Genomic DNA, 24771 nt, shown 5'->3' with positions numbered 1-24771 from the left:
AGAACAGCACAGCCACTTTGGAAAGCAGTTTAGAAGTCTCTTAAAATGTTACACACGGAGTTACTATACGACCCGGCAATTCAGCTCCTAGGTATACCCCAAAGAGAAACGACACAAGAACTTGTACACGAATGTTCACAGCAGCTCTACCCACAATCACCAAACGCTAGGAGAAAACCCAAATGTCCACCAACCAACGAATCAATGGACAAAACACAGTATTTCCAAGTAACAGAATGCTCCTCAACCATAAAAATGCATGAACTGCAGCACGTAGGTGAACTTATGCTAAGTGGAAGAAGCCAGACACAAAAGACTACACATTTAAAAAAGATTTTATATATCTGAGAAAGAGTAAGGATAATCAGGAGGGAGGAGCAGAGGGAGAGGGAGAAGCGGGATCCCAGGATTCCGGAATCACGACCCAAGCAGACTCTTAATGGACGGAGCCCCCCAGGCGCCCCTAATAAAGGCAGAACTACGGAGCCAGGGAGCAGATCAGTAGTTGCCCGAGGCTGGGATGAGGAGCGTGGTCCAGCCCACACAGGCACAAGGGAACTTTTCGGGGTGATTACGGTGATGGCTTCACAACTGTAGGGCTTTTGCGTCTGGCTTATGGCCCTGAGCACAACGTCCCCAAGGTTTGTCAACGTTGTAGCAGGTGGTGGCACGGCCTTCCTTTTTTAAGGCTGAATCATATTCCACTGCATGGATGCACCATGTTTGGTTTATCCTTCATCCATCAATGGACAGTGGGTTCTTTTTAACTATTACGAGTCACACTGTTGAGAATGTGAGTGTTCAAAATCTCTTCTAGTCCCTACTTTCAATTCCCTTGGATATCTCCCCAGAAATGGGATTGCTGGGTCATATGGTAATTCTACGTTTGATTTGATTTTTTGAGGAACCAAAGAGGCCTTTTTTTTTTTTTTTAAGATTTTACTTATTACAAAGAGAGAACAGGGGCAGGGGCAGAGGGAGAGGGAGAAGCAGACTGCCCGCTGAGCAGGGAGCCCAACGTGGGGCTCCATCCCAGGATCCGGGGATCAGGACCCAAGCCGAAGGCAGATGCTTAACTGACTGAGCCACCAGGGCCCGCCCCCCACCCCGACACACACAGAGGCCTTTAAATGACCTTTTAGTTTTTCGACCTCAACAGCATCCAACATCTGTGAAATGCAGCTGTATGCACATCTGGGAGTCTATTCTAGCTCGAGACTGTGCCTCATGGACGGATGAACTCCCGAACCCCTGGACTCCCGGGCACAGCGGCTCAAAGCCCTTCTCGACCTGCTGGGAGCCTCGGGGTCTGCCGACCTTAACTGGCTCTTTCAAACACTGGGCTTCCCTGGCCTCTGTGACGTGCCTAGGCCTCACGCCTTCCACGGTGCTGCCTGCACCTCACTGCTCTCTTTCTGGTCCGCCTGTGAACTTTGTCACCCGAAGCTAAGTGCTGGACAGGGGCTACTAAGTCCCTCCAGGTGTCACACTCAAACCCAAGACTTTGCTGCTGGTTCCTCCCTGGGGAAGAACCACTGGCTGTGTGTGCAGATCCCACCCCTGCCACCATCCCCTAAGATGGGCCTCTGCTGAGCAGCAACTGGCCAGGTCACCATCATGGCTCCAGGCTATGGAATCCACAGTGAAGTCACAGAGGCTGGCCATAGGCAGGAACATTCTGGACATCCAGGCTAGAGACTGTTGTCCCCCTAAGAGCAGGGGGGCGGTGACCAAAGCTGATAAAAAGAAGTGGGAGATAGAAGTGGGCACTGCCTTCCTGACGACAGAGATGGGTGAAAATGTGTGGTGGGTGGAAGGCAGGGGCTGGGGGCGTGAGACACTTCAGCTCCCGCCTGGGGTGAACCAGTCTGCACACACTGGGTGGGGGTGAACACAAGGTACCGGAAAGCAATTTGTTACTAACACGGCCAGCAAGACCCCGAGCTGACCCCACCCTCAGCGCCTGTCCGGCTTCGTTTCCTTCTATGGCCCCCGCTTTTTTTTTTTTTTTTAATTTTTATTTATTTATGGTAGTCCCACACACAGAGAGAGAGGCAGAGACATAGGCAGAGACACAGGCAGAGGGAGAAGCAGGCTCCATGCACCGGGAGCCGACGTGGGATTCGATCCCGGGTCTCCAGGATCGCGCCCTGGGCCAAAGGCAGGCGCTAAACTGCTGCGCCACGCGGGGATCCCCCCGCTTTTCTTTACACTCCAGCCCCAATGGCCTCCAGGCATTGCTCCCTCGGATGTTCCTCCCTCCCCTGCCTCGTCACCTCCCACCCCACTGGTCAAAGCAGCCTTCCCTGACCGCCCCCTGACTAGGTGGGCCCCCCAGGCCCCCCCACAGCTGGACACTCCCAGCCCTTCACGGGACGCAACTGTGTTTTCCTGAATGGCTGGCTGTTCCGTCCCAGGAGGCCAGATGCCCCGCAGGCAGTAAGACGAGAGGCCGAGGACTCCGCATACCATGACCTCACGCAAGACGCGGAGTCCAACAGACACAGGTCACCGACCAGAAATGAAAGCCCGAGGTGGGGGCCTCCGCGGGCCCTGGGGGTGGCCTCCCAGGCAGGGATGCCAAGGAGGCTGGGCCAGCCCCAGGGTCCCTGAGGTGGGCTCGGGGTGCTGGGGGCGGCTGGCCGGCAGCTGGGAGACAGGTGGGGGCTTACCGAGGTGGGCGCGGGGCTCAGAGGTGCTTGGTCCTTGGGGGGTCCACGGAGGGGCCTCGGGCCTGTTGCCCAGCTGCCAGCTTGCTTGTGGGGCTGCTGCTGACCTCCACCCTCGGGGCCGGGCGTCTATCTGTCCACTGTCCCTCCACCCTCAGGGCCGGGCGTCTGTCTGTCCACCATCCCTCCACCCTCGGGCTGGGGCATCTGTCTGTCCACTGTCCCTCCACCCTCAGGGCTGGGCGTCTGTCTGTCCACCATCCCTCCACCCTCGGGGCTGGGGCATCTGTCTGTCCACTGTCCCTCCACCCTCAGGGCTGGGCGTCTGTCTGTCCACCGTCCCTCCACCCTCGGGGCTGGGGCATCTGTCTGTCCACTGTCCCTCCACCCTCAGGGCTGGGCGTCTGTCTGTCCACTGTCCCTCCACCCTCGGGGCTGGGGCATCTGTCTGTCCACTGTCCCTCCACCCTCAGGGCCGGGCGTCTGTCTGTCCACTGTCCCTCCACCCTCAGGGCTGGGCGTCTGTCTGTCCACCATCCCTCCACCCTCGGGGCTGGGGCATCTGTCTGTCCACTGTCCCTCCACCCTCAGGGCTGGGCGTCTGTCTGTCCACCATCCCTCCACCCTCAGGGCCGGGCGTCTGTCTGTCCACTGTCCCTCCACCCTCAGGGCTGGGCGTCTGTCTGTCCACCATCCCTCCACCCTCGGGGCTGGGGCATCTGTCTGTCCACTGTCCCTCCACCCTCAGGGCCGGGCGTCTGTCTGTCCACTGTCCCTCCACCCTCAGGGCCGGGCGTCTGTCTGTCCATCCCTCCACCCTCAGGGCCGGGCGTCTGTCTGTACACCGTTCCTGCACCCTCCTGGCTGCAGCGTATGTCTGTCCAGCATCCCTCCGCCCTCCGGCTGGGGCGTCTGTCTGTCCACTATCCCTCCGCCCTCTGGGCTGCGGTGTCTGTCTGTCCACTGTCCCTCCACCCTCCGGGCTGGGGCGTCTGTCTGTCCACAGTCCCTCCGCCCTCTGGGCTACAGCGTCTGTCTGTCCACCGTCCCTCCACCCTCGGGGCTGGGGCATCTGTCTGTCCACTGTCCCTCCACCCTCAGGGCTGGGCGTCTGTCTGTCCACTGTCCCTCCACCCTCGGGGCTGGGGCATCTGTCTGTCCACTGTCCCTCCACCCTCAGGGCCGGGCGTCTGTCTGTCCACTGTCCCTCCACCCTCAGGGCCGGGCGTCTGTCTGTCCACTGTCCCTCCACCCTCAGGGCTGGGCGTCTGTCTGTCCACCATCCCTCCACCCTCGGGGCTGGGGCATCTGTCTGTCCACTGTCCCTCCACCCTCAGGGCCGGGCATCTGTCTGTCCACTGTCCCTCCACCCTCAGGGCTGGGCGTCTGTCTGTCCACCATCCCTCCACCCTCGGGGCTGGGGCATCTGTCTGTCCACTGTCCCTCCACCCTCAGGGCCGGGCGTCTGTCTGTACACCGTTCCTGCACCCTCCTGGCTGCAGCGTATGTCTGTCCACCGTCCCTCCGCCCTCCGGCTGGGGCGTCTGTCTGTCCACTATCCCTCCGCCCTCTGGGCTGCGGTGTCTGTCTGTCCACTGTCCCTCCACCCTCCGGGCTGGGGCGTCTGTCTGTCCACAGTCCCTCCGCCCTCTGGGCTACAGCGTCTGTCTGTCCACCGTCCCTCCACCCTCGGGCTGGGGCGTCTGTCCACTGTCCTTCAACCCTCAGGGCCGGGCGTCTGTCTGTCCGTCCCTCCGCCCTCGGGGCCGGGCGTCTGTCTGTCCACCGTCCCTCCGCCCTCCGGGCTGCGGGGTCAGTCTGTCCACCTGCGGCCTCCCGTGCGTCTCTGTCTTCCTCTGTCCGCCATGCCTGTCTCCTCCTCACCCCACCCCGCACCGTCCCCCGCTTTCTGCACCCGCTCCCCCCATCCGAGCCCCAGCCCCGCCCCCGCCGTCACCCACCTGGGGTCTCACCGCCCCCGAACCCCGCCTGCCCACAGGCTTCCGCTACTGGACGTCCAAGCGCGACGGCGAGGTGGCCCTGCGGCAGGAGGACGCCTTCACCAGCCAGCCGCCCGTCACCGTGCACGACATGGTCATGAACACGGCCATCAAGTACGCCAACTGCATCGCGCTGGGCTCCAAGCACAGGAACGGCTGGCACCTGCTCACCTACGTCGAGTACTACGAGGAGTGCCGGCGCGCGGCCAAGGCCTTCCTCAAGGTACCACGTGCGCTCCGGCTGCGGGCCGCGCGCCGCCGCCCCTCTGCGCCTGCGCACTGCCACGCCTGCGCCACCGCGCCTGCGCGCCACTCGCGGCTCGCCCCTCTCAGCACACGCCCCTCCTCCTCCTGCGCCCCTCCCACCGACACGCCCCTCCTCCTCCTGCACCCCTCCCACCGACCCGCCCCTCCTCCTCCTGCGCCCCTCCCACCGACCCGCCCCTCCTCCTCCTGCGCCCCTCCCTCCGACCCGCCCCTCCTCCTCCTGCGCCCCTCCCTCCGACCCGCCCCTCCTCCTCCTGCGCCCCTCCCTCCGACCCGCCCCTCCTCCTCCTGCGCCCCTCCCACCGACCCGCCCCTCCTCCTCCTGCGCCCCTCCCTCCGACCCGCCCCTCCTCCTCCTGCGCCCCTCCCTCCGACCCGCCCCTCCTCCTCCTGCGCCCCTCCCACCGACCCGCCCCTCCTCCTCCTGCGCCCCTCCCGCCAACCCGCCCCTTCTCCTCCTGCGCCCCTCCCACCGACACGCCCCTCCTCCTCCTGCGCCCCTCCCGCCGACACGCCTCTGCTCCTGCGCCCCCCCACCGACCCGCTCCTCCTCCTGCGCCCCTCCCACCGACACGCCCCTCCTCCTGCGCCCCTCCCACCGACCCGCCCCTCCTCCTGCGCCCCTCCCACCGACCCGCCCCTCCTCCTGCGCCCCTCCCACCGACACGCCCCTCCTCCTCCTGCGCCCCTCCCGCCGACCCGCCCCTTCTCCTCCTGCGCCCCTCCCACCGACACGCCCCTCCTCCTCCTGCGCCCCTCCCACCGACCCGCCCCTCCTCCTCCTGCGTCCCTCCCACCGACACGCCCCTCCTCCTCCTGCGCCCCCCCACCGACCCGCCCCTCCTCCTGCGCCCCTCCCACCGACCCGCTCCTCCTCCTGCGCCCCTCCCACCGACACGCCCCTCCTCCTGCGCCCCTCCCAGCGACACGCCCCTCCTCCTGCGCCCCTCCCACCGACACGCCCCTCCTCCTGCGCCCCTCCCACCGACCCGCCCCTCCTCCTGCGCCCCTTCCACCGACCCGCCCCTCCTCCTGCGCCCCTCCCACCGACACGCCCCTCCTCCTCCTGCGCCCCTCCCACCGACCCGCCCCTCCTCCTGCGCCCCTCCCACCGACCCGCTCCTCCTCCTGCGCCCCTCCCACCGACACGCCCCTCCTCCTGCGCCCCTCCCACCGACACGCCCCTCCTCCTGCGCTCCTCCCACCGACACGCCCCTCCTCCTGCGCCCCTCCCACCGGGGAGGCCTGAACTGTACCTGCATCCTTTCCTCTGGCTCCGCCCTCACCTGCGCATCCCTGCTTGCATCGCTTAACCTCCCTCACCGTGGGCTGTCTCTAAATGCCCGTGATTTTTGTGCTAGAAAATTACTTAGGCTACATTTGTGAGCATAACATCACGTACAGACTTGGGGAAATACTGCGTTGTGTGCATGACGCTCGTGGAACATTATGTGTTAGCTGTACTTCCATTTTTTTAAAAATTACTCATCCTCACCACGCTTCAGTTTCCCCATCTGTAAAATGGGAATTTTATACATATATGATATTCAAAATAAAAAAGTTACATATGGACATGTCCATTTTATATTTTATTTTTATTAGATTTGGTACCAAACGTTTTCTATTAGCATTTTATGTACAAATATATAAAATAAAATATAAAAACACCTAGCACAAGGGTTTGTTAGGAGAATTCAGGGAGTTTACACATATCAAACAGCCCCTGGCTCACCCTGAGTGTGACATCAGCTTTAGCTATATTCTTTTTTTTTTTTTTTAATTTTTATTTATTTATGATAGTCACACACACACACAGAGAGAGAGAGAGAGAGAGAGAGAGAGAGAGGCAGAGACACAGGCAGAGGGAGAAGCAGGCTCCATGCAGCGGGAGCCCGACGTGGGATTCGATCCTGGGTCTCCAGGATCGCGCCCTGGGCCAAAGGCAGGCGCTAAACCGCTGCGCCACCCAGGGATCCCAGCTTTAGCTATATTCTTATGGCTGTTGTTGGTAATGTGTCTCTTCCCCAATGTCTCATCTTTTTTTTTTTTTTTTAAGATTTGTTTATTGATTGGGTTAAGGGGGGCAGAGGGAGAGAGGATCTCAAGCAGACTCCCCACTGAGCACAGGGCCTGACCCTGGACTCAATCTCAAGACCCTGATATTATGACCTTGTGGTTGAGCCAACTTCACAAGTTGGATGCTCAACCGACTGAGCCACCCAGGGGCCCCTCAAAGTCTCATCATTTGAGTGAGGTCACCCCGATCACCCTGGGTCCTCAAACTCACCACCACCCCCCACCATGCTATCATAGCCCCTTCGACAATTTTCTGCCCAGCTCTCATAGCCACATGGTAACATGGTTGTATAACGTGTTTGTTTAGTTGGTTAGTTCATGAGGGCGAGGGGCCAGACGCCTCATGCAGTGCAAGCCCCCAAAATCCAGAGCAGCACCAGCCCCTTGGGTATGTCTTCAATGAATGACTGCCCATTTATCAGATTAGGAAATGGGGATATGAGACCTCTAGGGACTTGTCCAGTCAATGTAACGAACAAGTATGAAGGAAGTAGACAGGGAAAGGGGTAGATGAGCTGAGGCAGGGTTGAAATCTTACCATGGGGTGGCCAGTCAGAACCTCTCTGAGAGTGATAGTTCAACAAAGACTTAAATAACTGGGAGGCAGGAGGGGGCATCTAACTATTTGGGGGTATGTGTTGCAAGCAGTGGGGACAAATGCACAAAGGTCCTGGGGCAGGACTGTGGCTGGTGTGTTGGCTGAATGGCAAAGAGGCCCATGTGGCTGAAGTAGAGTGAGTGAGGGGGAGAGAGGGAGGTGGGGAGGGCAGGGAGTACTGAGAACAGGTCTTGCTGGGCCTATGGAGCTTTTGCGAGGAGTGAGATGGGAGCCATGGCCGGCTGTGAGCAGAGGGGTGTGCCGGGAGTTGGGTGCTCACAGGCACCTTCTGGCTGCTGCAGAGAGAACAGAATGGGCGCAAAAAGAGAGACCAGTTGAGGTTGAGATGAAGATGTCTTGGATATGTACGGCCTCAGGGGAGGGGATGAGAAGTGGTCACATTCTGAAGGCAGAGCCAACATCATTTCTTGATGATCTGGGTATCTGGGAGAAAGAAAGGTGCTGAGGATTATCCAGATTTCTGGCCCCTGCTGTTAACTGAGACTGCGGAAGGCAGGGTCGGCAGAGGGGAGTGGGCAACTTTAGTAATTCTGTTTGGACCATGTTGAGTTTGTGATGTCCTATTTTTTAAAATATTTTATTTATTTATTCAAGAGAGAGAGAGAGGCAAGAGACACAGGCAGAGGGAGAAGCAGGCTCCCTGCAGGGAACCCTATGTGGGACTCGATCCCAGAACCCTGGGATCATGCCCTGAGCCGAAGGCAGACACTCAACCGCTGAGCCATCCAGGCGTCCCTGTGATGCCCTCTTTAGACAAGGACACCAAGAGTGGCAGCTGTACGCAGGAGTCTGCAGTGGACAGGAAGGGCCCACCTGGGGAATCCCCTGGTTCTGCCGAAATGGATGAATGGTTCACCCTCTTGAATTTTTAAGTCAATCCAACGTCAGCACAAACAATCACGTGGGTATCCAGGGCTTGAACTATGCAGATGTTCACCCCAGCATTTTTTTTTTAAATTTTTATTTATTTATGATAGTTACAGAGAGAGAGAGAGAGAGGCAGAGACACAGGCAGAGGGAGAAGCAGGCTCCATGCACCGGGAGCCCGATGTGGGACTCGATCCCGGGTCTCCAGGATCACGCCCTGGGCCAAAGGCAGGCGCCAAACCGCTGCGCCACCAGGGATCCCCACCCCAGCATTTTATCTAATAAAAGTGAAGAGGAAAAAGGATCTTACCTAAGTATCAACCAGTAAGTGAGGGAATGTCACTAGATCATGATATTTTTTTAAAGATTTTATTTATTTATTTAAGAGACAGAATGAGAGAGGGGCAGGGAAAGAAGCAGACTCCCCACTGAGCAGAAGCCCCCCCCCCAATCTGGGGCTCAATCCCCGGACCCTGAGATCATGACCCGCGCCGAAGGCAGACGCTTCACCAACTGAGCCACCCAGGCACCCCTAAATTATGACATTTCTATATTACACAGTATCATAGAGGTGTTACATTTGATACCATAGAGAAATATTTAAAGGCTGGGAAAATAGGATGTGTGGTTTTATGACCATGGCAGTTTATGAAAATATAGACCTACCGCTGCCCTGATTTTGTCAAATTAAAAAAAAATATTGGGGCGTGGGTGCATTTTGTTTGTATTTCCTCAAGGTTCTGCGATCCCTGTATTACCGACATTTGGGGCTGGATCATTCTTTCGGAGGGGTCTGTGCTGTATGTACCTTAGAGGATGCTTCTCAGCATGCCTCGTGCCCCCCCCACTCGATGTCAGCACCGCTCCCTTCCCCCAGAATGCCTCCAGATGTTGCCCAAAGTCATATGGGGAGGCGGGATCATCCCTGTTGAGAACCACAGCTCTGGGTGACTCTGTGGTAGCCTGTAATGGGGACGGATGGGCTATTTCACCAGCCAACAGAAGCACAAATGGTCAACAGAGAAAAGGGGGCCCAAGGTTCTGAGGCTCCCAAGCAGGTAGGGGCAAGTGGCGGGGGATCCTGCCCATGCCTCACGAGGGCTTCCTTCCCCAGCTGGGCCTGGAGCGCTTCCACAGCGTGGGGATCATGGGGCTAAACTCACAGGAGTGGGTCATCGCCAGCATCGGTGCCATCATGGCAGGGTAAGAGGGACCTGGTGTCTCCCTGGGGTACAGGGGGTCGGGCAGCCTCCCACCCAGCAAAGCCTCATCCTCTATCTTGAATCCATAGGGGCCTCACGGAAGAGCCCCCAGTTCGGGAGCAGACGAGGGCTCCTGCTCGGTCTGGGCTCCATGGGATTTGTCAAGGGCTCAGCCCTGGGCGCCCACCAGCCTTCCTGACATTCTCTACCCGTCGAGCTCACACACATCCTGCGAAGCCCGGCTGCCCTGAGCCCTCCTCCAAAAAGCCTTCTCCACTCCCCAGGGTTCTCCAGCATTGAGCCCTCCCCGACTTGCCCAGACCATAGGGGAGCCCCTAGAGGGCAGGCCCCATGCCCAAGCTGTCCCCGACTCCCACCTTCGAGCAAGGCGTGCCGTGGGTGCCAGGGCATGTCCTCCACACTCTGTGCCCTGCCTCAGAGACTGTCTCTCCTTTGGTAAAACCAGCCTCTGGGCAGCCTTGCAATCCACCAGTGAGTCCTCACCTCTTGGGTTCTGCTTCCAGAGGCTTCTCTGTTGGCATCTTGTCCACCAACTCCCCAAAGGCCTGCCAGGTCATCGCTGAAAGCTCGGAGATAGACATCTTTGTGGTGGATAATGACAGACAGCTGCAGAAAGTCATCCAGGTTAGTGACTCTGGGGCCTGCGGGTGCCAGGGGGCTCGCCTAGGGGAGGGCACAGTTAGGCAAAGGCACAGCCCCTGCCTAGTAAAGAAAAGGGGTCCAATGAGCAGTGCGCCCACCATCCATCCCACTGGTACCCACAAGCTGGGAACCGTGGGCTCCGTGGATGGATGGGTCTGGGGCCCCAACGAGGTGCCAGGCATGTGCTGTTCCTGCCAAATGGCCCTCGCACTGCTGGCCGTGGCAGGTGTTCGCGCCTGAGGGAGTCAGAGCCCGCCCAGTGCTGGCTCCAGAGCTGACCCCCAACACACCCCAAACTGGGGCTTAGATGTGCCCACTGCAAGGTTATCCTCTCTTCCCACTTAAAAAAAATATTGTGGTAAACTGCACATAATATACAATTGACCATCGTAGGGCTTTTTAGCGTATCGCTCAGTGGCGTTGAGTGCACTCCTAGTGTTGTGCAACCATGACCTCTGTCTGGTTCCAGAACATTCCATCACCTGAAAAGGAAGCCCTGTGCCCATTAGTGGGAACTGTTCATTCCCCCAGCTCCGGCCCCTGGCAACCACCGACCCACATTCTGTCAATGTGGATTTGCCTGCTCTGGGTGTTTCATCTTAATGGAACTGTACAACAGATCCTGAATTTCCTTGGGTCCAGGGCTGATCCAAGTGAGGTGGTTCTGGGTGTGTGGGCTCCATGGCTCAAAGGCCACCTCCACTAACGCTGGGTCCTAGGACGAGGTGTTTGGCTTCCTGGTGCCTCGGTTTCCTCACCTGTAAAATGGGAATGGTCATAGGACCTGCCTAATGGCTTTGGTTCCAAGGATGAACTAAGTAAACCTGAAACGGGCTAGGACAGAGCCTCTCAGCGTCGGTGTTCAACGCTAACACTATTGTCAAAAGGATCATCAATGGGATTGTCATTCCGATTTGATCTTTGCTCCTAGGAGGGATGGGGAGAGATCCATGGGCATACGGGGCACCCAGAGGAGGTGGACATCAGGGTTATGCCCACCCACGTTCGGCCGCCCCGAGGGAGGCTAAACGTCTTCTCCTCCCTCCCACATACCACCTATAACTCTATGCCATAGGGAACCAGTAATGGTCCTACAGCTGACACTTCTGTGCCAGTCCCTGCCCGTCCTGCAGCCTGAGCTGAACCCTGTGAAATGGGGACCCTAAGAGGACCCATGACAAGTGGACAGAGGCATGTAGGCAAAGACGGGGCCACCACGAAACACCCACTGGGATGTTAAACAAGATCCAGTTGTTTTTCTATGATTTGGATGAACAAAGAGTGGTCCATCCGTCCCACCAAACAATAGCAGTGACGGGGCTGTAATCACGCGGCTGCATCTGAAATGTGCTGAATGGTGGACACCGGGGGGAGGCCACCCTGTGTGATTTCATATATGCGAAGCCCCAGCCAAGGCAAAGCTAGGGGACAGAAGTCTAGATCAGGGGTTGCCAGGTTGAAAGGAGGAAACGGACCACGAAGGAGCCTGAGGAAACGCTATGGGGTGATGTAACTGTCCCAGATCTTGATTTAGGTGATGGTCACACTGCCATGTTTGTCAAGACTCCTGAAACTATACAGCTAAGAAGGTGACTTTTACTGCATGCCAATTATTCCTCAATAAATCCCAGCCTCCGTGGGTGAGAACATAAGATGGTGCAGCCACCACAGAATGCAGCGTGGAGATGCCTCAAAACTTTACAGCTACCAGCAATCTTCTGGACACTTACCAGAAAGAAGTGAAGGAAAGATCTCGAAGATATCTTGGTACACTCAAGTTCACAGCAGCAGTGTTCACAGTACTCAAAATGTGGAAATAACCCAGATGTCCGTGGATGGATGAACGGATCAACACAATGTGGGCCATCCACACGCTGGGATATTGTTCAGCCCTAGAAAGGAAGGGGCCCCGACATCTGCCCCCGCGTGGATGGACCCCGAGGGCACCGGGCTCAGGGAGGGGACCCAGACCCAGAAGGACACCTCCTGCAGGACCCCACTCCCAGGAGGTCCCCAGAGGAGGCCTGTCCACAGAGACAGAGAGGAGGTGGTGGGAGCCAGAGGTGGGGCAGGGGGCAGGAGGTCAGTGCTTCCTGGGGACGGGGTCTCCGTGTAGGGAGACAGAAGGTTCTGGAGATCTGTTTCACAGTAGTGCAAATCTACTTAACACTACAAACTGTATGCTTAAAAATGGTTGAGATGGTAAGGTTATGTATTTTTTTACGTATTTTTTTCAGCAATCAAAATTTTTTATTTTTTTTAAAGATTTATTTATTTATTTGTTCATGATAGACAGACAGAGAGAGAGAGAGAGAGAGAGAGGCAGAGACACAGGCAGAGGGAGAAGCAGGCTCCATGCAGGGAGCCCGATGCGGGACTCGATCCCGGGACTCCAGGATCGCACCATGGGCCAAAGGCAGGCGCTAAACCACTGAGCCACCCATTTTATTAAAAATAAAATTTTTAATGTTTATTAAATAAATAAGTATATAAACCCAAGACAAGGTCTGTACAGGGTTTATGTGGCCTGGGTCATTGTCCACCTGGAAGGGGAGCCCCTGATGACGTGGGGTTGCAAACTCAGATGCCTAAGGGGACCAGCAGGTGATGAAAATAATGACACTCCTACTGCCTGGCTCTCCTCGCCAGCTGCTCCTTCGTGTCCTCCTCCCTTGTCCGAACCGGAACCAGAGAGCCAGGCCCAGGCGGGCAGACCGCTGCTCTTCGTGTCCTGTACCTTTGCTTCCCCAGGTGATACCTACCTGCTGGTGCTTCCCCACGTCTTTATCCCCGGCTTTCCCAGGAATCACACCGGGATGCCTGTCCGGACCTAAACTCCCGAACTTTCCCCCCAAAATCTGCTTTTTCCTCCGTGTTTCCCATCTTGGGTGGCAGCAACTTCCTCCTCTCACCTGCTCGGACCCAAAGTCTGGCTCCATTCCTGAGTCCCCTCTCTCAGGAAGTCCATCCTGCTGGCGCTGTGTGATCCGCACCAAAGATGTCCACACCCTAATCCCCCGGAACCTGTGATCCTGGCACCTCCTGTGGCCAAAGGGATTTCGCTGATGGGATTAAGATTAAGGCCCTTCAGCCCGGAGATGATCCTGGATTATCTGGGTGGCTCCCCTATAATCACGAGAGCCCTTCAAAGCACAGAATTTTCTCTGGCTGGAGACAGGAAAGATAAGGCTGAAGAAAGCAGAGGGATTCAGAGCCGGAGAGGAACTCCAACCCCTCACCCCCACTCCCACCCCCGCTTAGGCTTTGAAAATGCAGGAAGAGACGAGAAACCAAGGAGTATGGTGGCCCCAGAAGCTGAGGAGGGCCCCAGAGCCAGCCAGCAAGGAGACAGGCGGACCGCAGGCCTGTACCTACAGGGAACTGAATTCTTCCAACAACCTAAAGGCGCCAGTTCCCAGATGAACGATCCTGCCACCGAGCCTCGAGGAGGAACCCAGCCTTCCCACACCTTGATTCTGGGATTACCAGATTCTGAGCAGAGACCCCAAGACCCGCCCCCCCCCCCCCCCCACCGCCCAGGCCGCCTCAATACGTGGTACCTTAGAGTATCCCAGCTGGTCTGGGAAATCAGGGCAATCTGCCTTCCAAACGTGTCCAGGACCCCTTGACATCAAAAGGAAAATACAGGGGACGCCTGGGTGGCTTAGCCATTGAGTGTCCGCCTTCGGCCCAGGGCGTGATCCCGGGGTCCTGGGATCGAGTCCTGCATCAGGCTCCGCACAGGGAGCTGCTTCTCCCTCTGCCTGTGTCTCTACCTCTCTGTGTCTCTCATGAACAAACAAATAAAAGATCTTTAAAAATATATATATTTATATTTTTTATTTATATATAAATATAAATATATATAAATAAAAATACATTTATAAAATATAAATTTTTAAAAATATATTTATATATAATATAAATTTATATATAATATATAAGTATATATTTATATATCTATATATTTATATATTTTATATATATATATAAAAAATACTCTCCTTTTTTTAAAAAAAGAATTATTTAGGGGCACCTGGGGGCTCAGCAGTTGAGCATCTGCCTTTGGCCCAGGTCATGATCCCGGGGTCCTGGATCAAGTCCTGCATTGGGCTCCCTGCATGGAGCTGGCTTCTCCCTCTGCCTGTGTCTCTGCCTGTCTCTCTCTGTCTCTGTCTCTCATGAATAGATAAATTAAATATTAAAAAAAAAAAACACAGCAATGACGACAGAAACCCAGTTCAGAAATGGGCCAAGGACTTAAGACATTTCTCCAGAGAAGAAACAGGAATGGCCAACAAGCCCAGAAGAAGATGCTCAACGTCCAAGTCATCCAGGAAGTGGGGAGAGAAGCACCAGGGAGAAGCCACTTCGCACCCACGGAGACGGCTGTTATCAGAAATGCAGGTGACAAGTGCTGGAGGTGACAAGTGCTGGAGAGGATGTGAAGCCCCCGAAGCCCTCGTGCACGGGTGGCCGCTGTGGGAGACAGTCTGGCAGCTCCTCGGAAAGTCAACCGTAGGACTGTCATATGACCCAGCGATTCCACCCCGAGGTCATTACCCAAGAGGATGGAAAACGCAAACTTGTACACAAACTTTCACAGCAGCGCAGTCATGGGAACCGCCCAGCCGTCCACTGGCCACGGAACAGTAAACTGTGGCCCATCCACACGCTGGGCTGTTACTCGGCGACAAAAGGAGGGAAGCGCTGACCCACGCTCTGACGTGGATAGACCTCAAAACCGTGATGCTGGGGACCCCCGGGTGGCTCAGCAGTTTGGCGCCTGCCTTCGGCACAGGGCATGACCCGGGGCCCTGGGATCGAGTCCCGCAGGGAGCCTGCTTCTCCCTCTGCCTGTGTCTCTGCCTCTCTCTTTCTCTCTCTCTGTGTCTCTCATGAATAAATAATTAAATCTTTAAAAAAAAAAAAAAAAAAAACCCGTGATGCTCAGCAAAAGAAGACAAACACAAAATGCCACGTAATGTACGATTCTAATCATATGAAATATCCGGAATAGGCAGATCTGTAGAGACAGGGAGGATTGATTCATGGTCGCCAGGGGCTGGAGGACGGAGGCATGAAGTTACCAATGATGGGCACTGGGTATCCCTTCGGGGAGACGGAATGTTCTGAACTGGAGGTGACGGTCGCATAACGTTGAACGTACTAAATACTGCTCGACTGTCCACTTTGAGATGGTTAAACTGGTAAATTCGTGTGCGTTTTTCGTAAGAAGAAAATTGGGGGGTGCCCTTTCCGTCCGCATGGGGCGTGCTGGGGAAACGGGCTCGGGGCTCCCCCGCGCCCACGAGCCCTGCGGTCTGTGGCAGATCCAGGGCTACTTGAAACACCTCAAGGCCATCGTCCAGTACAAGGAGGAGATCCGGACCCGGCTGCAGAACCTGTACTCCGTACGTGCCACCGGGAGGGCAGGCTGGGGGGCCGCGGCAGGGGCTGAGGTCTTGGACTCGAGGGCCCCCCCACCCATCACTGTGAGCCCCCCACCCGCCGCCTCCCCGCAGTGGAGAGGGTTCCTGGACCTGGCGGATGGCATCTCGGAAGACACGCTGGACCGAGTCATCGACTCCCAGAAGCCCAACCAGTGCTGCACCCTGGTCTACAGCCTGTCAGTCACGGGCCCCCCGAAGGCCATGATGCTCAGCCACGACAATGTGAGTGTCCCATGGGGGGGCAGGCTGGGGCTCCGGGGGTCGCGGGGACGGAGGAGGGCTCCTGGGGGTGGAGAAGGGAATGGCCCGCGGGTGACGGCTCAGGTTCCTCCCAGATCACCTGGACCACGGTGGCCACCGCCCAGAGCCTGTCTTACAAGTGCCCCCCGGAGGAGCAGGAGGTCCTGGTGAGCTACCTCCCTCTCAGCTACATGTCGGCCCAGCTCTTCGACATGTGGATCTCCATCTTCGTCGCCGGAGCCCTCTACTTCGCCCAGCCCGACGCTCTGAGGGTGAGTCCCCTGCCGCGGTGGGTGCAGGCCAGGCGGGGGAGGCTGCGGGGACAGGGGCCACTCTCCGTGGGGTGCTCGGCCCATAACTGGAACCCCCGCCCTGCCCCCGTCCCCCCACACGAGCTGCACGACTTCGGTCCTTGCCCTCTCTGGGCCTCGGTCTCCCCATCTGCGAAGTGAAGGGGCGGCAGCAGGCATGAGCTAGTGTCGTGGGGGATGGGAAGCCTGCATCCGCCACCTCCCACGAGGCAAAAATCGGAGAGGTAGGAAGCTTAACCAAGCCATTAAAAGAGCATGTGAAAAAATAAAAATTAAATTAAATTAAATTAAATTAAATTATAAATAAATAAATAAATAAATAAATAAATAAATAAAAAGCATGTGAGTGGAAACAACCCGGGTGCCCATCCACAGAGAAATGGAGAAATAAATGCGTTCCACCCATACAATAGAGTATGATCCAGCCTTAGGAAGGAAGGGACCCCGACACCTGCCCCCATGTGGATGGACCCTCAGGACACCGGGTTCAGGGAGGGGACCCAGACACAGAAGGACACAGAGACAGAGAGGAGGTGGTGGGAGCCAGGGGTGGGGCAGGGGGTGGGGGTCCGTGCTTCCTGGGGACGGGGTCTCCGTGTAGGGACATGGAAGGTTCTGGAGACGGATGGTGGGGGTGGGTGCAGGGCAGGGTGAGTGTGCTTCGTGCCGCTGAGCCGTGCCGTTAAAATGATTATTTGGTGGTGTGTGCATTTTACTGCAATAAGACAAAACAAAAAAGCACACGAGGTCACTGACCTACATCCTGAAACATCGATCACAGTTGTGTTGACTCCGAATGCAGAAAATCACACGTTTCCCATCAAGACAGGGAGGAGGGAACAGCTCTGAGCAGAGGCGGCTGCAGACTTGTGCTGCGCAGGGGACAGGCAGCGAGTGACCGAGGCCTCCCTGGGCCGAGGGGCAAAACTGAGGCTCATCACAGAGGTCCCCAGGGGAAGGACAATTGTCTGCAGCTTGCTCGTTGCGAACCTGGAAAACGTTACTGACGCGAAAGCTTCAGTTTCGTATTTTTGCGTGTCACGAGATATTCTCCTTAGAACTCTTTAAAGGCCTTGTATTGATTTATTTTTTTGATTTTCTTTCTTTCTTTCTTTCTTTTTCTTTCTTTCTTTCTTTCTTTCTTTCTTTCTTTCTTTCTTTCTTTCTTTCTTTCTGAGAGTGGATGAATGACAGTAGGAGCAGGGAGGAGAGGCGGAAGCAGGCTCCCCGTTGAGCAGGGGGCCCAACCTGGGGCTCGATCCCAGGACCCCGGGATCATGACCCGAGCCGAAGGCAGACGCTTAACCACCTGAGCCACCCTGGCGCCCCTTTAAAGACCTTTTAATAATGTGAGAGCCAGGGACGCCCGGGGGGCTCAGTGGTTGAGCGCCTGATTTCGGCCCAGGGCGTGGTCCTGGGGTCCCGGGATCGAGTCCCGGGTCGGGCTCCCTACATGGAGCCTGCTTCTCTCTCGGCTTATGTCTCTGCCTCTGTCTCTCTCTTGAATAAATGGATAAAATCTTAAAAAAAAAAAAAAAAAAAAAAGAGTGAGAGCCAGCTCCCTGGGCCTTGGGGCCATCCTTGGCCCTCGCTGCCCTGGCGGGTGGAACGGGCGGCTCCGTGGGCACCAGGGGGCTCGGCGCAGCTTCAGTCCCGACTTGGGCCTCCAGCCTGCCTTGCTGGCATGTCGGCTGCGGCTGCTGAGGAATCTTTCTTGGTGACTGATAAGATGTGGAAAGAGTGACAAAACCGGAGTTTGTCCCCCACATGCGTCCTGTTCTCTCCCGCCGTCCCTCCCTGTCTCTTTGTCTCCTCGTGTCTCTCTCCCTCCATCTCTCTCTCTTTTTTTCTCCCTCCATCTCTTAATCTCTGCGTGTCTCTGGGCTCCCTATCTCCGTACCCTCCGCTCCTGTCCTTTGTCCACCCACCCCTTGCCCCAGACTGAGAGTTCCGGGAGAGGGTGGACAGGACCCCAGAAGTCGCCAACAGTGTGACTGAATCTCTCGTGCGCTGAGCCACGTGGAGGAGGACACGGCTCCTGTGTGTCCCCTCATGGGGGTTGGGAGCAGTGGGTCGTTGCCACCCCCTCTGAGCTCTGGCGGCGGTGGTGACCGGCTGCCGGCCCTGGGGGTGGGGGCCCGGGGTCGGGGGGGCAGGCAGGGCCCGGGGCCGCCGAGGCAGGGTCAGCCGGGTGCCCACGTGCCGTGCACTGCAGGGCTCCCTGGTCGACACGCTGCAGGAGGTGAAGCCCACCACGTTCCACGGCGTCCCCTGGGTCTGGGACAGATTGCTTGACAGCCTCAAGACCAACCAGCTCGCCTCGAGCCCATTCCGGAGGAGGATAGACAAGTGGGCCATGTGGCTGGGCCTCAGGACAAACAAAAGGCGGATATTGGGGTGAGGCTGGGTCTCGGGGCTGCCCATGGCGGGGTCCCTGCCCGAGGGGCCGGCCCAGAGTCCCCAGACCCATCTCCGCGACCCCGTGTCTGTTCCTCAAGGCAGCTCCATCCGCCGCTGTGCTTCAGCCTGGCCAAGAAGCTGACCTTCAACCAAGCCAGGAAGTCCCTGGGCCTGCATCACTGCCGGCAGTTCTTCAACTTGGGCCTGGGGCTCCCCAGAGCGACCATGGATTACTTCCTCAGCCTCAACATGCCCATCTTCGAGCTGTATGGCTTGTCCGAGAGCACGGGCATCCACACGCTCTCCAGGCAGCAGGACTTCCGGCTGCTGAGGTGGGTCTTGGTGGAGGGATGGGCAGACGGGGGGCAGGGTTGTAGGGAGGGGGGATGGCCAGGGCTGACCTTGAACCCCTGCTCCTTGGCCGGGTGCACGTGGTCACCCTACTCCGTTCTTCCCCCACCACGGAAGGCATATCCCAACGAGGGAAAGCAAGTGAACCCGCGTGGAGGGGGGACCGGAGGCCCTTCCGATTCATTTTTTAATTTGCAAACTGTTTTTACTAATGGCCGATAATTTCGGACACCCTGGCCCCTCGGGGGAGAGCACATTCACAGCTGCGGAGACATTACCCTCAAACTTAGCCACTTGGTACAACAAACAGGAGTTCCTGGTCTCTGTGGGTCAGGAGTTTGGGAGCTGCTCCTGCGGCTGCACGGTCCTGGCTGCACACCTGGTCCAAGGTGTGGGCCGGGGCGGCCTCATCCGAAAGCTCAACCAGGGCTGGAGGAGCCACTTAGAGGCGGGCTTCCTCCAAAGCTGCAAGCAAGAGGCCTCTCAGGTCCTTGGGGCATTTTTTTTTTTTAAGATTTTATTTATTTATTCATTCATGAAACACACACACAGAGAGGCAGAGACACGGACAGAGGGAGAAGCAGGCTCCCTGCAGGGAGCCCAAGGCGGGACTTGATCCCGGGACCCTGGGATCATGCCTAGAGCCAAAGGCAGGTGCTCACCCGCTGAGCCACCCAGGCGTCCGCCCTCCTGGCTTTCAGCAGGAGGCTTTGCTTCTTGGCTACACCAACCCATCCATAGAGCCACTTGGGGGTCCCCCGCCATGGCTGACGGCCCCCCCCAATACAGGAGACCCCAGGGAAGCCACACTCTCCTTTAGGACTAGGATGGCCAGATTCAGCAAATAAAAATACAGGACACCCAGGGAATTTGAATTGCAAACAACCTTTTTTTTTTTTCTTAAGCATAAGTACATCCCTTGCAATAGGTGGGATATACTTACACTAATACAAAGATTTGTCATTGGAATATAACCAGGCATCTTATGTTTGATCTGACAACCCAATTATGACCTAACCTCAGAAGTGACACTATATTATTTCTGCCACATCTGAGGGGTCAGGCCGTCCAGCCCTGCTATTGCAGCCACCGATCCACTGATTTATACCTTAGTTCAGCCCCTCCCCCATTTCCCAGGAGACTTAGCATGTTGAATAAAAAAGGACAAAACAGGGGACTTGGATGCATCAGGGCCCTTTTGGTGTGCTGGCTCTCTCTCCTGCCCTCAGTCTTCTTAACCTGGGGCTCACCTCTCCGCTGACGACCCCGGGGTGACCATTTTCAAAGATAAAGCCAGACACCACTCAGAGCTCTGATTTTATCCACAACTGCTCCTGCAGTGAGAAGGGCCCAGAGTGACCCGACCTCCCCTTCGGTTTGGGTCGAGGGGTCGGGGCGGCCTCAAGGGGTCTGCGGGGGTAGGGGCGGCGGTAGGGGCCTGGGCGGCCTGGGAAGTGGCAGTTACGCAGAGCGGGAAGGCGGGAGCTTCACCAACCGAGCCCATCGGGGCCTGTAGGCTGGAGCTTCTCCGTGTTTGTGGCAGGAGGTGGAGGCCAGAGCACGCTGCCCTCCGTGGGGGGAGGAGGGCCCAGGCCTCCCAAAAGCACAGGAGGAGAGAGCCAGTTACCTCCCTGGATGTTCCCTTCGCAAGAGAGGAGCCGGTGCCGGGTGGTAGGTTTGCATCTCAAGGGCCAGAGAAAGGACTCATCCGCAAGCCTGCTAAAGTAGAGAGTAACCGGGCAGTTCAGGGGGCGGCTGGGAAAGTCCCCGGCAGCTTGGAGCTCTCCCAGGCAGGGGTGTCAGGGGGCCCCAGCCACCCGGGGAGGCGGCCCAAGCGTGCCGAAATGCTGACGTGTTCCCAAGTGTCTCTGTGGGAGTGGATGAAAGGCTTTGCGTTCAGAGCCTGCGGTTCTCGAGACCCGGGCCAGGGGCTAGCGAGAGCAGGCCCAGCGTTTGGTCAGGGAGACGCCCGCGTCGCCGTCCTTAGAGCGCCTTGGCTTTGGGGGGACGGGAGCGACTTTCAGCAGAGACCGGATGGAGAGCCAGGCACAAGGCACGGCGTCTCCTGAACCCCCAAACCCAGGGAGGCAAGGGCAGAGGGTGGACGGGCATGGAGGCTGAAGAGAGGACAGGGGACTCGGCCAGAGCTCTGGGCCGCCTGGGTGGCGGTATGTGGAGCGGCCAGCCCACGGCTCCGCGATGCTCTTCTGGGGAGCCCGCTCGACGCGGGTGGAGTGGACACTGCGACGCCTGCGGGTGGTGCCCATCGCTGGGGTTAGAGCAGGGAGCCGGCCGGCAGGAAGCCCTGCCACTCGGAGCAGCCCTGGATGCTTCCAGAATAAGACAGCGGGGAAGCCTCTCGATTTTCCATTCTTCGTTGGGGACTTTGCTCGTTGCGGGAGCGTCTGACCGTGAACGAGGGGCTGGGCATCGGCTCTCACGGAGTGGGTCTCAGTTCCCGGCTGTTGTTGACAGAGCATCACAGGCCAGGGGCTTTAAAAAAGAAAATTAAATTAAAAAACGCACAGAGCTTTAGTCTCAGTTCTGGAGGCTGCGAGATCAAGGTGTCCCTGACTCGGCCGTGGGCGGCAGGGCCTCTTCCCGGCTCGTGGCGGCCGGCCGGCTTCTCTCCGTGTCTGCACGCCGGGGAGGGACAGCAAGCCCCCTCTGGCACCTCCTCCTAAAGGACATCAGCCCCACCACGAAGTTCCCTCTCTTGGGACCTCACCCAAACCCAACCACCTCCAGATACCATCCCATTGGGGCTCAGGGATTTTTTTGGGGGGAGTGACCCAGTTCAGTGCATGCAGGTTGCGTCCTGGGTGTGGGCCAGGCTGGCGCTGAGGCCCTGCCCTGAGCCTCCAGACAGCCCGGGGAGAAAGCAGGCAAGGCCCCGGGGTGGGGTCCAGGTGCCTGGCTGGGAACCTCCAGCTGTGAGAGGTGAAGCTCCAGCCCGCTCCCCCGCAACCCCCCCAACCAACCCCCCTGGGGGGGGTGTCAAGGAAACACGCCGGGGGAGGACGCGTGTGAGATACCTCATCCTTGCCTGGGTTATACGGTTTCCTCTCCTGCCCAGGCACCTTCCATGGCAACCAGCTGCACCGAAAGGTGTCTTGAGTTTATCTGCCTCTTGCCTTGTCCCCTCTGCTCACCTGTGGGCTCCCTGCCAGCTTGGCTCCAGGTCAGGGCGGGCCGAGCCTTCCCTCAGCCTGGGGGAGCACACCCCCTTCCCCTTCTGCAGATCTGCAGGGCTCTGGAAGGCCTAGGATCTGAGCAGTCGGGTGCCTGGGGGAGAAGGAGCACGGAGAGGGGGCGCCCCTATGCCAGGGGGCATCTGTACCCGGAGTGTCTGTGACACCCCTTCCCTGTCACTGTCCCCAGCTGCGGGAAGTCCCTCCCTAGCACCCACACCAAGATGCAGAGAGAAGACGAGGAGGGCATTGGGGACATCCACATCTGGGGCCGGAACGTCTTCATGGGGTATCTCAACGACGAGGAGAACACCCAGGAGAAGATTGATGTCCACGGCTGGCTGCACACGGGGGACCTGGGGTTTTTGGACACCGACGAATTCCTCTACGTCATGGGCAACGCCAGAGGTGAGCCAGACAGGGCTGCCAGGTGCTGCCTCCGACCAGGCCCCACAGGGCTGCTGTGGACAGTGGTGCAGGTTGCACACAGCACAATGACGGGGGTGGACTAAAGTCCTGCTTGGAGGAGGGCCAGGGAGGTGGGGGGGACGCCCTTGGTGCGCCTGGGCTCTGTCTCTGTCGTTTCTGAACACCAAGGGGTGGTCCGGGCTCCAGGAGAGTGGAAGTGATATGGCTTTTCAGGACCGCAGTCCCGCTCCCTTTCCCCAACGCAGACATCATCACCCTCAGTTCGGGGGAGAGGATCAACCCGAACCCCATCGAGGCGCGGGTGAAGAGGCACATTCCCATCGTGCGCTACGTGGTGGTGGTGGGTCAGGACGCGCCCTACCTGTGCGCCCTGCTCACGCTGAAGGTACCTCACGGCTGGCCTGGAGCCTCGTGGCCGCCCCGGGGCGGGGGGGGCGGGTGCTGCCGGCCGGGTTTCAGGACAGGAAGCCAAGCCCAGGGACGGGCCGGGCCCCTGGGGGAGAGGCTCCTGGCCTGTCTCTAGAGAAATGCAGCTGGACCGGAGCCCGGCCCTCCCAGCCCCTTGGACGCGGGGACGTGTAGGGCGACTGTCCCCAGGCTGGGCCTGTTTTCTCATTTGCGCCATGGCGGGGGTGGGGGGTGGGGGGGGAATGAGGGATGGGGGGATGAGGACCTGGCCCTTCTGCGGGGGAGGGTCGAGAAGACAGTGACCCGGGAGGGCGAGCCCCAGCCTGGGGAGCTGGGCTTGGGAGTGGGCGCGGGGACAGTCTGCCAGCTGCCAGCCCTGTTGCCCCCCAATGTCAGTGCCAAGTCAACATGGACACGGGGGAGCCCCGGAACGCGCTGACCAGTGAGGCGGTGGCTTTCTGCCGGCACCTCAGGAGCCAGGCCACCAGGCTGTCGGACATCGTTTACGACGGAGACCCAGTGGTGCTGGAGTTCATCAGTCAGGGGATCGACGCCGCCAACGCGGAGGTCAGCTCAGACAGCGCCAAGATCGTCAAGTGGACCATCCTCGAGACGGACTTCTCTGTGGCTGGAGGGGAGCTGGGTGAGCTGGGGCGGGCGGGGGGGGGGGGGGGGGCGGGGCAGCCTGCACCCAAGCCCCTGGCCAGCTGGGATCCCAGCACCCCCGAGGAATGTGGCAGGTCCTAGCGCAGGATGGAGAGTCTCAGGGCGCTCTGGGAGGGGCCTATTGTATCTCCTCCTTGGGCCCCCCCATCCAAGCCGCCCTCTGTTCCGGCACCGGGCGCCCCCCCTGCACCCTTAGGACGGATCAGACCCACTAACATCTCATCCTGTGGTGAGGGGGGCCCCTGCGGGGGAGTGGGGATGAGAGGAGGCCCCGCCTTGGACCTGATTCTCTTACAGGGGCCACCACCAAACTGAAGAGGGCCATGGTGGCCAAGATCTACCAAACTGAAATTGAGAGATTTTACAAGGAGGACGAGGAGTCCTAGCAGCCAGGAGAGGCCCCGGGGTTCCTGCTTGGTCACGGGGCTTTGATCCCCCTCCCTCCATCCCCCTATCTGGGATGATTGGGGATGATCGGGATGATCGGAGGATGGAGGAGCTGATTGTAGAGGGAGGGAAGCTGCTCTGAGTGCCAAGTGCCCATCGGGTGGTTTTAACTAAAATGCCCCCCCTCTATGGGGCAGTGTTTTAGATTTAAAGGTAAAAGGGTAATAAAATGTGGTTTTGCTAAAGCAGTGGTTCTTACCCAGTTGACCCTGCACCCCCCAGGACACATGTGGTGATGTCTGGGGGCAGTTTTGGTTGTCCCCACTAAGGCAGGCAGGTGCTACTGGCAGCTGGTGGGGGGAGGCCAGAGATGCTGCTCAGCACCCCACAGGGAGCCAGCAGCACTTCCCACACCAGGAAAAACTGCCCGGCCACAAAATGGCAATGGTGCCGAGGGGGCTGAGGGGTTTCATTCTGCAGGCTCTGGGAAAGTAAAAAACGGAGCTGATGATACTCATAGGCTTCTTCAGTTTGAAAACTATAGACACGCTAACGGCGCAGGCACGTCCCCT

General features: G+C 58.1%; 1 protein-coding gene and 1 long non-coding RNA gene across 6 annotated transcripts in view; one reads left to right on the top strand and one right to left on the bottom strand.

The window, feature by feature from the left end:
* LOC140611003 (uncharacterized) overlaps positions 1-4773 on the bottom strand; it is a 55264-nt gene extending 50491 nt beyond the window's left edge. The window contains exon 1 of one of the 2 annotated variants that reach the window (XR_012012390.1): positions 4631-4773. This is a non-coding gene — a long non-coding RNA (uncharacterized lncRNA). Of the gene's footprint in view, positions 1-2672; positions 4502-4630 lie in introns of those variants that run through there. The other variant, XR_012012389.1, reaches the window with a different exon arrangement.
* On the top strand, positions 1662-24444 carry LOC140610996 (long-chain-fatty-acid--CoA ligase ACSBG2-like). Of its 4 annotated transcripts, none has more exons than XM_072787646.1 (14): positions 1662-1793; positions 2418-2507; positions 4669-4892; positions 9613-9701; positions 10225-10345; positions 15697-15777; positions 15889-16038; positions 16152-16328; positions 18583-18764; positions 18866-19099; positions 22500-22717; positions 22984-23123; positions 23543-23789; positions 24110-24444. In XM_072787646.1, the coding sequence occupies exons 2-14, from the start codon at positions 2471-2473 to the stop codon at positions 24196-24198; spliced, it is 1989 nt and encodes a 662-aa protein (XP_072643747.1). In that variant the 5' UTR covers positions 1662-1793; positions 2418-2470; the 3' UTR covers positions 24199-24444. The 4 variants fall into 4 exon arrangements, with proteins under 4 accessions (XP_072643747.1, XP_072643745.1, XP_072643748.1 ...); XM_072787644.1 differs by having other exon boundaries at positions 2418-2534; XM_072787647.1 differs by having other exon boundaries at positions 1688-1806.
* Positions 24445-24771: the final 327 nt, after the last annotated feature.

Source organism: Canis lupus, chromosome 19 (assembly GCF_048164855.1).
Source record: "Canis lupus baileyi chromosome 19, mCanLup2.hap1, whole genome shotgun sequence".
NCBI lineage: Eukaryota > Metazoa > Chordata > Mammalia > Carnivora > Canidae > Canis > Canis lupus.
Note: the sequence above shows the minus strand (reverse complement) of the source record. Positions and strands in the feature narration are given on the sequence as shown.

Coding starts and splice junctions, on each gene's coding strand:
- LOC140610996 (XM_072787644.1), top strand. CDS start 2,471: ATGACCTCACGCAAGACGCGGAGTCCAACAGACACAGGTCACCGACCA. Junction 9,702..10,224: donor ATCGGTGCCATCATGGCAGG/GTAAGAGGGACC, acceptor TTCTGCTTCCAG/AGGCTTCTCTGTTGGCATCT. Junction 23,124..23,542: donor GCGCCCTGCTCACGCTGAAG/GTACCTCACGGC, acceptor CCCCAATGTCAG/TGCCAAGTCAACATGGACAC.